The sequence below is a fragment of the Acomys russatus genome, chromosome 23, assembly GCF_903995435.1.
Source record: "Acomys russatus chromosome 23, mAcoRus1.1, whole genome shotgun sequence".
Lineage (NCBI taxonomy): Eukaryota > Metazoa > Chordata > Mammalia > Rodentia > Muridae > Acomys > Acomys russatus.
The window spans coordinates 31,462,740-31,478,356 of NC_067159.1; the positions used below are offsets into that span (position 1 = coordinate 31,462,740).

At 42.8% G+C, this 15,617-nt stretch overlaps 1 protein-coding gene across 1 annotated transcript in view; it reads right to left on the reverse strand.

Annotated features, from left to right (window-relative positions):
• Window positions 1-1,452: 1,452 nt before the first annotated feature.
• The window catches only part of Lrit3 (leucine rich repeat, Ig-like and transmembrane domains 3), a 25,644-nt gene continuing 11,479 nt past the window's right edge, over window positions 1,453-15,617 (reverse strand). The window contains exons 3-4 of the mRNA XM_051165575.1: window positions 4,078-4,383; window positions 1,453-2,645 (exon numbers count right to left, since the gene is read on the reverse strand). Of these exons, the coding sequence (XP_051021532.1) occupies window positions 1,489-2,645; window positions 4,078-4,383 (1,463 nt within the window). The 3' untranslated portion in view covers window positions 1,453-1,488. The remainder of the gene's footprint in view (window positions 2,646-4,077; window positions 4,384-15,617) is intronic.

A 15,617-nucleotide genomic window follows, 5' to 3' on the forward strand; every position in this document is an offset into this window, starting at 1 on the left:
CCAGGAGGCAGCACCTCTCCGTGGCCTCTGCATCAGCTCCTGCCTCCAGGTTCCTGCCCGGTTTGAGTTCCTGTCCAGACTTCATTTGATAATAAGCTGTGATGTTGAAGCTTACACAAATAAACCTTTTCCTCTCCAAGTTGGTTTGTTCATGGCGCTCTAGCACAGCAGTAAAAACCCTGACTAAGAACACTCCTACAGTTATTCGCTTGCACGTGTTGAAAGGCCCTGCATCTCCAGGATAAAACCAACTCAGCGTGGTTAATAATCTTTTGATGTACGTCTGCACTAGGTTTGTGAGTATTTTACTGAGTACTTTTGGCTCTATATTCACCTGAGCTATTGACCTCTTTCTCTTTCTTTCTGCCTCACATGATTGCTTGCTAGCTTTCTTGCTTTCCAACAGTCTTTCTTTTTTGTGGCTGTATCTTTCCCTGGTTTGGTGTTAGCTGGTGGTATAGAGGGAGGCTGAAAGTGCGCCTCCTGTTTGCGGACTTTTTCTTTCTTTCTTGATTTCCTTTTGACCCAGCCATCATATAGCAATGAATGAGTTGCCTAATCCTCAGTTGGAGAGAACCAGATGGCCACTTCTACCCTCTGAGGGTGTTGGGCACACCTGTGGGTCACAGGTGTATGTTCAGGGAAAACACTAGCCCCTATAAAAATGAAAAAAATAAAAATAAAAGGGAAAGCCACTATACCTCAAAAACAACAACAACAACAACAACGAAGAAGAACAGCCTTCTCTTCACCCAAAGAAAAATACAGTGAGGCCAAAGACAGCTTGAGCTTAAAGTCCTTTGGCTGCTGTGCATCTTCTGACTCTTAAAAGAGAAGCTTTAAAAGATGAAGAAGGGAAAGTGAAGGAAGACATTGAGATTAAGAGGAGAAAATGAAAGAACTTACAGAGACCGTTTTTAAATTAACACACCACAAGACCCACACAGACAGTCTATCAGCTGTGTTAAAGTACCAGCCACTAATTCTTTAGAAGCACATTTGTTATGATTTTCTTTTTGTACTTAATTTCACTGATACTTGACTTAAAAAAAAAAAAACTATTTCTTGACACAAAATTCATTTTTAGGCTCTCACGCTCTCACACCAGGCAACAGCGGCAAATGCCCCACAGCAAGCACCTCCGAACAGCACTTTGAGCATTCAGGCCATCAGGCTCAGCTGCTCTTGCTAGCATTTCTTTACTGTTCAAAATATGCTCTCTTTCAATGCAGAGTTTACCCATTGTAAATATTGCCTTGTCAATTTCCCTAAAATTATTACAAGCTTCTGTTACATGCCACTCAAAACTGATGTATACAAATGTCATTTGTGTAATAAAAATCAAGATCATTTGTTGTCTTAGTTGAGACCCCATTTGTGATTCTTACTGATCACATGACGATCTGCCCCAAAGCCACCCAACAGAGAGGTCCGCGGTAGCCATAGCTCTCTCACTTCTTTGCCCACCTTCACCTTGCCCGCCAAACTTCAGCAATAATACCCTGATCTACAGCCATCACTTTTAAGATTCATCTGAGAGTCCACACTTGACTGAGAGCATAGCAGCAACTTTTCCCCGTCATCTTTGTACCTTCGTGTCCAGAGCTCTCCTAAACTTTGTGACCTGGGCGATAGAGTCTCAAACCGGATATATGTCTCTTTTGCCAAATCATCTTCCCAGAAAGGGTCTGGTGCACACTGCAGTTTGCAGACTTTATATAATAAAAAACAAATTAAGGGCACAGCTATAACACAGGCAATGCTGGTCACCATGATAAGGAATGGCCACTGTGAGTCAGGTCCTTCTACGCTGAGGGTAGAGAAGGTGATACACTGGTCCTTCCGAGGAGCTACTCCTTTTGGACAGACACATGCCACATACTGACTGCCAGGCTCTAGGCCGTTTAGGGTTGCCTGGTTCCCACCATAGTCTGCATTTGCTAGCAGCAGGTCCTTCTCGCCATACTTAGAGTACAACACGGTCACGGGAGACTTCTGTGTGGTGCTGCTGATGTTCCAGGCCAACGTCACACTCACTCCAGTTCCACTGGCCACCCTGACGTCTTCTATAGTGACATTTGTTTCCATAGGCATTGCCTGATCCAACAACGCCAACTCCTCTTTCTTACTCGCGCTGAGTGGAGGGAACTTACCCCCGTTCTTCTCTGACTCTGCATTGCTTTTCCCGACGGGGTGGAGCAGGAGCGGCTGGTGGCTGCTCCTGCTGGTGCTTTCTGAGACGCTGGTTTTCACACTTGTGGTTGCAGATGCAGCAGAGAAGACAGGAGGTAAAGAGAAGGAAGGGGGAGGAGGCGGCGGTGATGTGGATGTGGCTCCAGCAGCTGAGCGAGTGGAGTGGGAAGAGGTGGAAGAGACATCGGGCGATAACCATGACTTAGATAGAGGTGTAGATCTTCCTAATCCCGCCTGGGGGTCCTGTCCAGCGTGCTCTCCAGGGCTTCTTCCGGAAGTATCTGGTGATAGGGTGGTCATAACACCACCAACTACTGCCACAGTAACCGTGGCTTCTGACATCCCTGCCAGGTTTTTGGCTCTACATCTGTAAGCCCCAGCATCCTTGTAGGAGATGCCTGTCAAGCTTATGATGGACCATCTGATGCCTTCTCCTGGAGACTCCTGAATTACTAGAAGAAAACAAACGTATGCTCTATGAGGGGAAAAAAAAAAAAAAAAAGGACACCTCGGAGCAATCACCAAGTGGGAGGGAAAGAGCTGCCTGTTCTGTATACATCTCTCTCACACAGCTGGGGGAAAGGGCACTTTGTTTGCTCTTGCCGGCAGGTGACGATGCCTCGTACTGTTCACATGAAGTCTAGGACCTGCCAAGTGCTGTGGAGTCTGTCTGTTGGGAAAATAATCATGTAAAAGTGGGGCGGGAGGAGCAGGGCGGCGGGAAAGAAGTCAGGAGATCCAGGTCATAGCAAACATTTGTCTCCAGAGCAGTATGCGGTTGCATACAAGGTGACTGGTATGTCAGTCCCGAGCCCCTGCATGTGTCAAACAAGAGGAGGAGACGAATCTTCAAAGCCCCTCCCCCAGCTTTGATTGGGGCTTGTCCTAACACTTAATTCTTTCTCACTGTAATTAGATGCATCTTTGCCTATACCTAGAAGGCACAAGTGGTCATTTTCTGGCATAGAGGAATTATGACTTTTATTCTAAATCATTCATCCCATATTAAACTCAGATAAACTAGAGAATTATAAACGCTCTTGTCAATAGAGCAACATATAAGAATATGCAGAAAATCGCACTACTTCTTTGCTAAACATTGGAATTTTTATCTGAAGTCAAGACAGAAGCTTCCTAAAGAATTGTGTTACAGACAGTGGGGTGCCAATAGTCCAGACTTGAACTTAAACTGTTTTCATTTTATTTTGAAGAGTCCCAAGACTATATCCTTCTAATTATAAGAACATCTTTGTTTAACTGGGCCAAAACCCAAACTTGATCTTCACAAAGTTTGAAAAGTCTAATAATTAATATTCCTAAAAATTATATTTTTGCTCCACAGTAAGCTCTCTGTGTAAACAGCTGTTTTAAAAATTTGTATGACAGTCTTTAAATGTTTCCTAGGTTTTTCACTTTAAAATGAATGTATCCAAGACAGCAGAAGAAGACAAAAGCCTTGGTGATAATCATGTATTTACTTCATATGAAATTTCTACATAAGGAAAGAAACTGATTGTCAAATTATTTTATAAGTATTTGTACAAAGTGAAAATCTATTAATCAATAAAATGCACTCTTGAGATCCCATGAGTCCAGTGTAGGGATATAGTACAGTGAGTTTGGGTTTTATTCCAAGCATTGAAACAAAATTGCATTTGCATTTGTGGGCTAAAAGTGTAGCTTGGTGGCAGAGCACTTGCCTAGAAAAATATAGCCCTGGACTCAGTTATCACCACTAAAAAAAACAAAAAACCACAGCCCTGTTCTTGTATCCAACAATCTAGGTGTCATAAGAATTAACCGGCCATTTAAAATTTGCACAAAAAACATGAGATGCAGTCCAGATTTTTATAAACTTGTTTCATGCCCAAATACTAATCATACCTGTGTGGTTAACTGGTGAGCTGTCGGATCTGGTCCACATCAGCCATGGGGTGGGGTAGCCAGTGGCATCACACCTCAGCAGGACATTACTACCCACAGCAGACGTGATTTTGGTAGCCGAGGTCATTACTGATGGCTTCAGGCACCGGTCCAGCTCTGCCCTCTGAAACAAGATTCCCTGGAGGCGCTCGGGTTCACTGCAGACCATCAGAGGGTCGAGAAGCACAAGAGCATGGTCAGCAACTTTTGACAACTCAATCACTTTGGAAATGTGACAGTCACAGAACCAAGGGTTGTCTTGTAAACCTAAAACACAGAGAAAAGAGGCAGTAAGGGTGACCCTGATGGATCAAGTCTGCAGCCCAGCTTGTCCCATGACCAAAGGTTACCACATGATCGCTCTCACAGATAAAGTTATGGGTGGGTGGGTGGGGGGCACAAAGTACAGTCACCTGCATGTCAGCCTTGCCCCAAAAGCTAGCAACCTCCGAAAGCATATCCTCTTCTAGTCATCCAAACTCATAGCTAGTGTTTCCTGACCTCCACTCTATACACTGACCTTTACTTTCATTTAATGCCAACAATCCTGTGAGGAAGGCTATATCATCATCATCCTCTCCATCTTAAAGGTGAAGAAGCTGAGGCACAGAGGGCCTAACATCTTGACCAACATCACATAGCTCATCCGTATCGGAGCCAAGATTTGAACCCAGGTACCAAAGAATGCCGCAAGTAAGGGACAGAGATGCAGAGTCCCAGAGTACTCAGAGAGCATCTTGCAGATCAGCACGCGGTGCAAAGAGCTGCCTAGCTCAGCCTGGAATGAGTCGTGGTTTGTGTGACTTGAAGATATAGTGAGATAAAATGAGGCTAGTGGAAGCCGAACCAGCAGACGGAGGAGATAAGACCAGAAAGTGACTTTGCACGGGTGTCATGTGTGGTGGTCACCAAGGTGATGTGCCCAAGTCTCAGCGTAAGAGGGACCAGCTGCAAGGGACAGAGAGGCTGAAGGTTTCTGGCTGTAAGCACCCTCGGTATTTACCTCAGCTTTGGGAACCGTGAGCTGACGTCGTGTGGCCCTCAGGGAACCTGCCACTGAGAGCTTAAAGGAAGGTGAGTTTATAGTTTCCCAAAAGGAGAAGAAAGATCCTAATGGAGTGGCAGAAAAGTTAGTGGCATTGTCATCTTCGGTAAGCGTGGAGAGTAGGAAGCATGCTTATGTGACAGAATGCTTTCTCCGTAAGGGAAAGGCCCGAGCAGACCACAGAAGCTGAGACGCCCGGGAGGGGGCTTCTTAATAGTAAAGGGCGCCGCAGTTGAAGAAGTGGGCTCGTTCGCAGCCTCTCCAAAGTCACCAAGTGAAGAAAGGCATTCTTTAGAACATGCACTAGGGCAACTGTCTCTCCAGAGGTGCTACCCTGCAGCCAACGGCCTCGCCGCAAGCTGGAGACCAGGGCTGGCCTTGGAGACTTGCTTGGGGTTATGGCTTTGGTTGATGGCCTGAGAGCTGAGCGAAGAAGAAGACGGAGAAGTGTGGTTTAAGAACGTCTAACAGACTCTGGTGCCTCACATTTGACCACGCCCCCTGGAGGGGAGACCTGGTGGCACTCAGAGGAAGGACAGCAGGTTACCAAGAAGAGACTTGATACCTTATGAGCATATACAGGGGGAGGTAATCCCCCTCAGGAACAGTCATAGGGGAGGGGGAAAATGGGGGGGAGGGAAGAATGGGTGGATACAAGGGATGGGATAAACATTGAGATGTAACAAGAATAAATTAAAAAAAAAAAAAAAAAAAAAAGAACGTCTAACAGCACTGGACACAGAACTGCCCTTCGTAGGGCCAATATTTTCTTTCTTTTTTTTTTTTTTAACCTTTTCTTATAATTAACTGAGCCTATGTGCAATTACAGTTACAGACATACATTTTATTACCTAACACAACACACGTATATTTTATTTTATTTTTTATTAATTTATTCATATTACATCTCGATTGTTAGCCCTTCCCCTGTTTCCTCCCATTCTTCCCTCCCTCCCACTTCTCCCCTTCTCTCCTCCCCTATGTCTGTGATTGAGGGAGACCTCCTCCCCCTATATATGCTCTTAGAATATCAAATCTCTTCTTGGTAACTTGCTATTCTTCCTCTGAGTGCCACCAGGTTTCCCCATCCAGGAGACGTGGTCAGAAAAGGGGCACCAGAGTTCGTGTGAGTCAGATCTCACTCTCCACTCAATGGTGCAGAGGGTCCTGGAAACCTACAAGAATAACTTTATGACAGGCAGATCTGGGTCCTGGGGTCCTCCTCAAACTAAGGCACCAGCCAAGGAAAATATAGGCAGTAAGCTTCGAACCCCTACCAAGACCTAGTGGACAAACAGGGCTGATATTTTCAACTTCTGCTTCCCAGTACTGTGGCGGCGGCGGGTCAGGAGTGCTTATTTCGGGCCAGGTCTGGTTACTTTTTAATCTCCTACTTGAGAGGTTTGTTTTTTTCCTGTGGGTAAATAACCTTGAAACTCTTTCCTCTTACATTAAATCCTTGTGAACCTGTGACTAGTCCTCTAATTAATGCTAATTTGTACTATTTTCTTTTGAATACTGGTTCCTTCACCTGGTTGCATGCATGCCACAAACAGACTTCTTGGTGGTTTTTTCCCCCTTATATTGAATAACTGAGTGTGGCAATGAAAGCTAATACCTAGGCTGAAATTCCAATTCTAGGACACTCCACAACATTAGACAGACGCAGCTACCTCTCCCACAGTGTGTATAATGGCAATTCTTCTGCCACAGCTTTACACAAATGCTCACTTGCTGCTTCATGTAAACTACCTGACAAAGGGTGACCCATGATAAAAAATGTCAGCCTTAACCATCCTTCCTATGCGTAATACTTAAAGCCTACTGTACTTAAAGTCAGCATTTCAAATTATGAATAAGCAATAAATAATACAGAAATAGGGTTGCTATACACAGCTTCTCTCTAATCCACACTTTCTGGCTGTTGGCAGAGGTTAAACACATCAACACGTCTCTAACAGCAAATGGGTACAGTGAGTCTCAACCTTACGTCATCCCCAGACGGCTGGATATCCGGCACTGTTAGGAACCCAGCCGGCTCAGCATGCTTAGGGCAGGTTTAGCTATGGTGTGGCAGGTGAGTGGACAGGAGAGGAAATGGCGTCTTCACCAAGCATGCCATGCATGGTTCTAAACTGGGCTGGGAAGCCTGCTGTGGCTGCCTTCGGAGCCCCTACTTCTTCATCTGTAAGAGGAGAAAACCCCAGAGCTTGCTCTCACCCCAGCAGTAATATTTTGTTGGTTTATAAAATAAAAAATAATGATCATGAAGTAGAGGAAAGTTAAAGTTGATTATCAAATTAACACTACAATCCATCACCACCAGTCAAAAGCAGATGAGTACGGTGGAATGCCTGATCTGTAACATTTTTAACCTATCAATTTGAGGTATGGAAGTGCCTATTTATAAAAACAAGTTGGGCCAGGTGTGGAGGCATACACCTTTAATCCCAGAACTCAGGAGGGGGAAAGAGACAAAGCTCTATGAGTTCAAGACCAGCCTACACTACATAGGAAGTTCCAGGCCAGCCAGGGCTACATAGTGAGACTCTGCCTCTGATTATCTTATTCATTTTAACAAATATTGGTTAGGTAATTATTTATTTAGATTTAAGGTAAAAAAAAAAAAAAAAAAAAAAAAAAAAAAAAAAAAAAGTTGCCCTGGCTTCATAAAACATCCTGACCAAAAGCAACCCAGGGAAAGGAGATATGAGTCCATTACTGTAGAGAAGTAAGGTGGGTTCTTAAAACATCACATCCACTGTCATGAGCAAAGAGGAGAAATACATGGACCAGTGTTTGTTTGCACTCTTAGAGCTCACCTGGGCTTCCTCCACTCCCTTCTACACACTCAGTTGTGTGCTGAGAAACACAACGGAGCGGGAAGCATCTCTCACAGTGGGATCTTCAGCAAATGAGAGACGAAGAAAAAGCTCCGAGAGCTTCCTGACAGAGCATCGTTGCCTCCAGGACTCTGTACCCAGGTAGTTAGAAAACCAGACCCACTCTTCTAAGGCTCTTATTTTTTTCTGCTATAATTAAATGCATCCTCTGTTTCTGTGTCATTGCTGTTGTTACTGCAGTCTGATGTGATCTGAATGAACATGACCTCCATAGACTCATGTATCTGAGGGCGTGGCCTCTTGTTGGTGGAACTCTCTGGGAAGGACTAGGAGGTGTGGTCTTGTTGGAGCAGCTGTGTCAATGAGGCTGGGCCTTGAGCCACACGCTTATGGAACAGATGTAAGCACTCAGCTACCTCTCCAGGGCTGTGCATGTCTGCCTGCCACATGCTTCTCGCCGTGACGAGCATGCACTAAGCCCCTGAAGCTGAGAGGAAGTCCCCAATTAAATGATTGCTTTATAAGTTTCCTTGCATAGTGTCTCTTCAAAGTAATCGAAAAGTAACCGAGACATCTGCTTTCTCCTCTGCCTGTAAATGAGAATTGAAACATCAAGAGAAGGTTGTTCACTAAAAATACCCTATATATATTACAGGCAATAATATAAACTGGTACAGCCACTATGAAAGTTACCGTGGAGGGTCCTGATAGCAAGCAAACAAAAACGAAAATCCCTCAGTCATACCACTACAGTGAATACACCCAAAGGACTATAAGTCAACGTAATGCTCGCGCGTGTGTGCACACATGCACACACACACACACACACACACACACACAAAATCATGTTTACTGTCACACTATCACAAGAGCTAAGAAATGAAACCAGCATGGATGTCCACCAACCCATGACAGGATAAACAAAATATGGTACATATACACAATGAATGCTTTTCCAACTGTAAAGAAAAATGAAATTGTGACATTTTTCAGGAAATTGGATGAAACTGGAAATCACTATGTTAATGAAATGAGCCAGGCTCAGGAAGACAAACTCTACATGTTTTCATTCCGAATGTATGTATAGATGATGAACCAGAAAAGGGAGCGTGAGAGGGAAGGAGAGATTGCGGGTGGGGGTGGGGTGAAGACAGGGCAATGACATATGACATGAAAGCCGAGGACAACTAATTTGGGTGGAGGAAGGGGATAAGCAAGAGAGCAGCCAGGGTATGGGAGAGAGGCCAGTGGAGGGAGAGTAAAGGAACAAGGCATAATCACACAGGTGAAAATCCGATATGCTGACTTCAAAACCTAGGTGGCACTCAGAGGAAGGACAGCAGGTTACCAAGAAGAGACTTGATACCCAATGAGCATATACAGGGGGAGGTAATCCCCTTCAGGAACAGTCATAGGGGAGGGGAATAATGTGAAAATGGGAGGGAGGGAAGAATGGGAGGATACTAGGGATGGGATAACCATTGAGATGTAACAAGAATAAATTAATAAAAAAATTTTTTAAAAAGATGCCCATAGAAAGCTAGAAGATACAGTCTTCACAATACCACACACGACAATACATAAGGAAACACAAGAAATGTGCAAAGAGCAACATGATGCCCCAAAGATCAACAGTATCAAAATGACAAAACTGCTAGACAAAGAATTCAAAACTCGTGGGCTGGAGAGATGGCTTACAGGTTAAGAGCACTAACTGCTCCTCCAGAGGTCCTAAGTTCAATTCCCAGCAACCACATGGTGGCTCACAACCATCTGTAATGTGATCCGATGCCCTCTTCTGACCTGCAGGTGTATAGGCAGACAGAGCACTGTATGTATAATAATAAGTAAACCTTTAAAAAAAAGAATTCAAAACTTTAATGTAGTGGATGTAAACATGTTTTTGTTTTGTTTTTGTTTGATATATGCCTCCCCACAAAAGGCAGGTCTTGGCTGTTCATCACTCCACTTCAAGATGCTCCTAGAGAGAACCGCTCCAACGAAAGTTTCAAGACTCTGGGCCCTGGCTGCTGCTCCAGGTCCCAATGACTGTGGGTACAGTCACCTTCACTGAATTGCTAATTTACTGTTTAACTGGTCTACTGGAATCCTGCCAACTAAGTCAATGGAATCACTTCAAGGAACTGATTTAAAGAAAAAAAGGTCTATCTCTTCTGTTCCTACTAACCTCTTTTCTCTCCTGTCTAGGGTAGGTGGGTTGGAAGGGAGGTGTGAGCATTAAAGATCCCCAAATAAAGTAGGTGTGAAAAACTTCAAAGCCTATGCTTTAATTTTGAAAATAATAACCTCACTGAAAATACAAAAACTCAAAAACGCAAGTGACACCACATGCTGGTGAAGATGTGGAGAAAGAGGAGCACCCCTTCATTGCTGATGGGAATGCAAACTAGTACAACAACTTTGGAAGTATATCTGGCACTATCTCAGAAAACTGGGAATAAGGCTTCCTCAAGACCCAGCTATTTCATTCCTTGACATATACCCAGAAGATGCTCTAGCACACAACAGCTCTACCATGTTAATAGCAGCCTTATTCATAATAGCTAGAACATGGAAACAGCCTAAGTGTCCCTCAGTAGAAGAGTGGATAAAGAAACTGTGGTACATATACACTATGGAATACTACTCAGCTATTACAAACAAGGAATTTCCGAAATTTGTGGACAAATGGATTGACCTAGAAATGATCATAATGAGTGAGTTAACCCAGAAACAGAAAGAGTCAAATGGTATATACTCACTTATATCTGGACACTAGCCCAAGGGGCATGTCCCATGAAAGTTTTCACTTACCAGGAAAGTAGGACAGAGGAGAGGAAATCCTATTGGGACTCTAGGTGGGAGAAGCATGGGAGAATGGGGAAATAGAATAATCCAGAGGGTCCTAGAAACCTACAAGAAGAACATTATGATGGGCAGATCTAGGTCCACAGGTCCTGCTCAAACTATGGCACCAGCCAAGAACAATACATGCAGTAAACTTCAAACCCCTACCCAGATCTAGCCAATGGACAGGACATTCTCCACAGTTGGGTGGAGAGTGGGGACTGACTTTTACACGAACTCTGATGCCCCATATTTGACCACATCTCCTGCATGGGGAGGCCTGGTGGCACTCAAAGGAAAGATAGGCTACCAAGAAGAGACTTGATACCCTATGAACATATACAAGGGGAGGAGGTCACCCTCAGTCACAGTCATAGGGGAGGGGACTAAGGGGAAAAGTGGGAGGAAGGGAGGAATGGGAGGATACAAGGGATGGGATAACAATTGAGGTATAATATGAATAAATTAATAAAATATATAGTAATAAAAATTATAAATAAACAGATGAATGAAGAAGTCAATTCAAGTCCCATATGAGAAATTTACCAACAAAGTGAAGATTGGAAAAGGGACCAAACAGAAATCTTGGCATTTCAAATACAAAACAAAATGAAAAGTTAGCAGAATGTATCACCAAAAGAATTAATCAAGCATAAGAAGGAATATCAGGCATTGAAGAAAAGATTGATGAAACATCACATTTGGACAGCAACACACATACACACACTTGCATGCACACACACAGAGAGAGAGGGAGAGAGAGAGAGAAGGAGGAGGAGGAGGAGAAGGAGAGAAGAAAGAGACAATGGCCACAATATTTAAGCCCTCTGAGACACATCTAAGAAACCAAACTTACAAATCTTTGATATGGAGAGAGCAGAGATCCATCTTAAAAGAAATCTAGGTTAGCATAACACTTCCCAAATACAGGGGGAAATCTGTGCATTCAAGTACAAGAGGCATTTAAAACCTCAACTGTCTAGTCAAAAAAAAAAAAAAAAACTGTTCTTGAAAAATAAAAGGTTTCACTGACATAAAAATGAAATAAATAAAACCCCAACTAGATGTGACCAGAAAAAAACCTCTCTGTGTTATAATATGATGGTCAAAATATCAAGAACACAGAACAAAAAGAGCATTGAAAGCTGCAAGACAGAAGCACCAGGCTGTCAATCATGAAATTACCCATGAAGTCACCTATGATAACAACAGCAGGAGAGAGCTAGGCGATCGTGGAGTAATATAGTCCACACTCTAAGAGCAGACAGCTGTCATCCTAGTCATGATACCCAACAAAGCTGTCTCTTAAAACCTACGGATGAATAGACCTTCCAAGGTAAACACTTACCAGTCAATACTGCAGAAGACATCCAAGGGAAGCCTACCCACGATTCCCCTCCTACCCACAGGAGAAAAGAAATTCATACTCGTGGGAGATAAGAAAGAATACACTTAGCTAGAAAAGAGGAGATTTAGGAAAGGAAACCTCTAAAACAGCGGTTCTCAACATGTGGGTCACCACCCCTTTGACAAGCTCTATCTCCAAAAATACTTACAGTTATGAAGTAGCAGCCAAAAATAGTTGTATGGTTGGGGTCATCACAACATGAGGAGCTGTATTAAAGTGTCACAGCATGAGGGAGATTGAGAACCACTGCTCTAAAACGATCCTCCTGCCTCTGCCTGTACAAAAACCACTTCAAAACAAATCCAAGACCTGAAACTATGAAGCTGCTAGAGGAAATGTGTTGAGATATCAGCATGAACAATTAATTTCTGAATAAAATGTCAATACCTCAAAAAGTAGAAGCAAGAACTGGTGAATGGAATGCATCAAATTGAAAGGTTCTGCTCAGCACAGCAAAGAGAAAACCAATGGACAGAATGAGAAAAAAAAAAAAATCTATCCAGCCACTCACTCATCCAACGTGGAATTAAAAAACAAAAACAAAACAAAACAAAAAAAAACAAAATTCATGACAAACTGAAATAATTAAATGGCACAAGCACAAATAATCTGATAAATAAATTGGCAAGTGATTTGAACAGATACTTCTTAAACAAAAAAGTATAAATGGTCAATAAACACAAAAAAAAATAGTTAATAGCCTTAGTCATCATGGAAATGCAAACTAGAATTGATATCCCATATCACTGCAGTCAGAATGATTAACATTAAGAGATCAAAGAGCTTAAGAGCTAGCCTGGTGATGGAAGCCTTGCCTAGCTTTCCGGCCATGTGTGCCACCCTAAGTTCAATTCCCAGTGTGAGGAATGATGGAAGGGAAGAAGTGAGGGAGAGAGAAAGGGAGATGAGATGTGGTGGTTTGAATGGAAATGACCCCCATAAACTTATGTTTAAATGATCCGTAAGGAGTGGCACTATTAGCAGGTGTGGCCTTGTTGGAGTAGGTGTGGCCTTGTTGGAGTAGGTGTGGCCATGTGGAAGTAAATGTGTCATTGTGGAGGCTATGCTAAAGCTATGCCCAGTGTGGACACGGTCTCTTCTTGTTGCCTGCAAGATCAAGATATAGACCTCTCAGCTCCATTTTCAGCACCATGCTGGCCTGTATGCTGCCATGCTTCCTGCCAGGTACTATGAAAATCAGTATGTATAGTGCCAGCACTTGGGAGGCCGAGGCCTGCTGAGGTTGCACAATGAGACTTTGTCACAAAAAATAAATAAAAAGTAGAACTAAGATATTATACCACCTCTGAATACCCGGAAAAATCAAAGTCAGCTTGTTATGGATTTCTACGTTCCATGTTTGTCATGCTACCATCCATGCAGGCGAATTAAGAAGTCGGTCTAGCTTTGACCATAAAGTGGGGGAGGAGGTCCCCCTCCGTCATAGACCTAGGGGAGGGGAATAGGGTGAAAATGGGAGGGAGGGAGGAACAGGAGGATACAAGCGACGGGATAACAATTTAGTTGTAATCTGAATAAATTAATTAAATAAAAATTAAAAAAAAAAGAAGTCAGCCTAGGTGTCCAGCCAGAGATGAAAGGATAAAGAAAGTGTGGCATGTACACACTATAGAGTTTTATGCAGCATGCTATTTAGTTTTACATCAACTTGGCACAATTTAGGGTTGTTTGGAAAGAAGAAATCTTAAGAAAATGCCTCCTTATAAAATGCCTGTAGGCAAGTCTATAGGACATTTTTTTGATTGGTGATTGATGCAGGAGAATCCAACCCACAGGGGGCAGCGCCACCTCTCAGCAAGGGTCCTGGGTGCTATAAGAAAGCAGGCTGAATGAGCAAGTCAGTAAGCAGCATTCTTCCATGGCCTCAGCTTGAGTTCCTGCCAAGGAGTGTTACTGGGAAAAATAAAATAAAATAAACCCTTCCCTCCCTAAGTTGCTTTTGGTTGTGTTGTTTTATCACAGTGATAGAAGAGTAAAAATGCCATTTGCAGAAAAATGGGCGAAACTTGAGCTCATTGTATTCATTTAAATAAGGCAGACTCAGGAAAACAAGCAAGACATGTTATATTGTAGAAGGGGAAAAAGATATGAAAGTTTAAAAAAGGAAGAATGTTCGGGACATAGAAGGGAAAATGAGGGAGTGGTAGGCTTAGCATAAGAAATGATCATACCAGGGGTAAATTTGATCAAAACATATTGTATGTATGTTTGAAAATGTCCTAGTTAATATATGATCATTTAAAATAGAACTAGCCTGGAGATGTGGCTTTGTGGTAGAACACTTGTCTAGCATGTACAAGGCCCTGGGTTCAGTCCCCTGGGCCCCTCCCTCTTTTGACAAGGAATATTTGGATCTTTTTTCAGTGTGATCTACACAAATGAACAAATTAATTGCATCAATTGGTACATACAATGCCAGGAACATGTAGAAGGTTAGAAGTCAACTTAGATTCCAGAAACCCTGTCTCCAAAAACCAAAAAGAAAAAAAAAAGATTCCAGACAGCACATGTGTACACCGGCCTTAGTGTAGAAAAACGATACAGATATAATATACTAAAGTATTTGTATTGAAATAAAGTATGGATAGCTTCATATTTCAGATCTACCAATTTTGATGAACATTCAATGTATACAATTCTATGTTCATCACAGTCAGTATATATTTGAAATTTTTATGAGTGTGTGCCTGTGTGAGCTTATGTGCATCATATGTGTGCAGGTGTGCAAAGAGGCCAGAGAGCATCTGGCCCCTGGAACTGGAGTTACAGGCAGTTGTGAGCTTCACATTATGGCCTCTGGGAACTGGACTCAGGTCCTCTGCAAGTGCTTTTGACTGCTGAGCTACCTCTCCAGCCCTAGCTATTTCACCATCACCAACTTTAGGATGGGTTTCTAATCTGCCCAAGAGATCAAAGCCACCATTTTCTCTAATAGTTAATGTGTGCAGAACACTTTTCTTTGAAAATTCTTTGACTGGTAATGCTGGATGTTTTTCTTCACTAAAACTTTCCCACGTGGCAAGTATTGCACTTGTCAATCACTGTAAAAGCACCAAGATTTTACTCCAACTCAGGATGAGTTTGCCAAGGATTTGATCCACCCCAGTTCACCCAACGTTTTGCTGTTTTTCGCACTATGAACCAAACCTTGAGAAACCTCTCAATCCTGGACGAGGCAGCTGCCAGTGTTTTATAGATCTTTGGCCAGAACTGAAGGACTGAAAATCACAGCTGTGGAGGAAATAATTATTATTGTTACACTGGCAGGGAACCTGCTCTCCTTTTGCTCTGAGAGGAGTCTTTTTTTTATATAATATATTTTATTAATTTATTCATA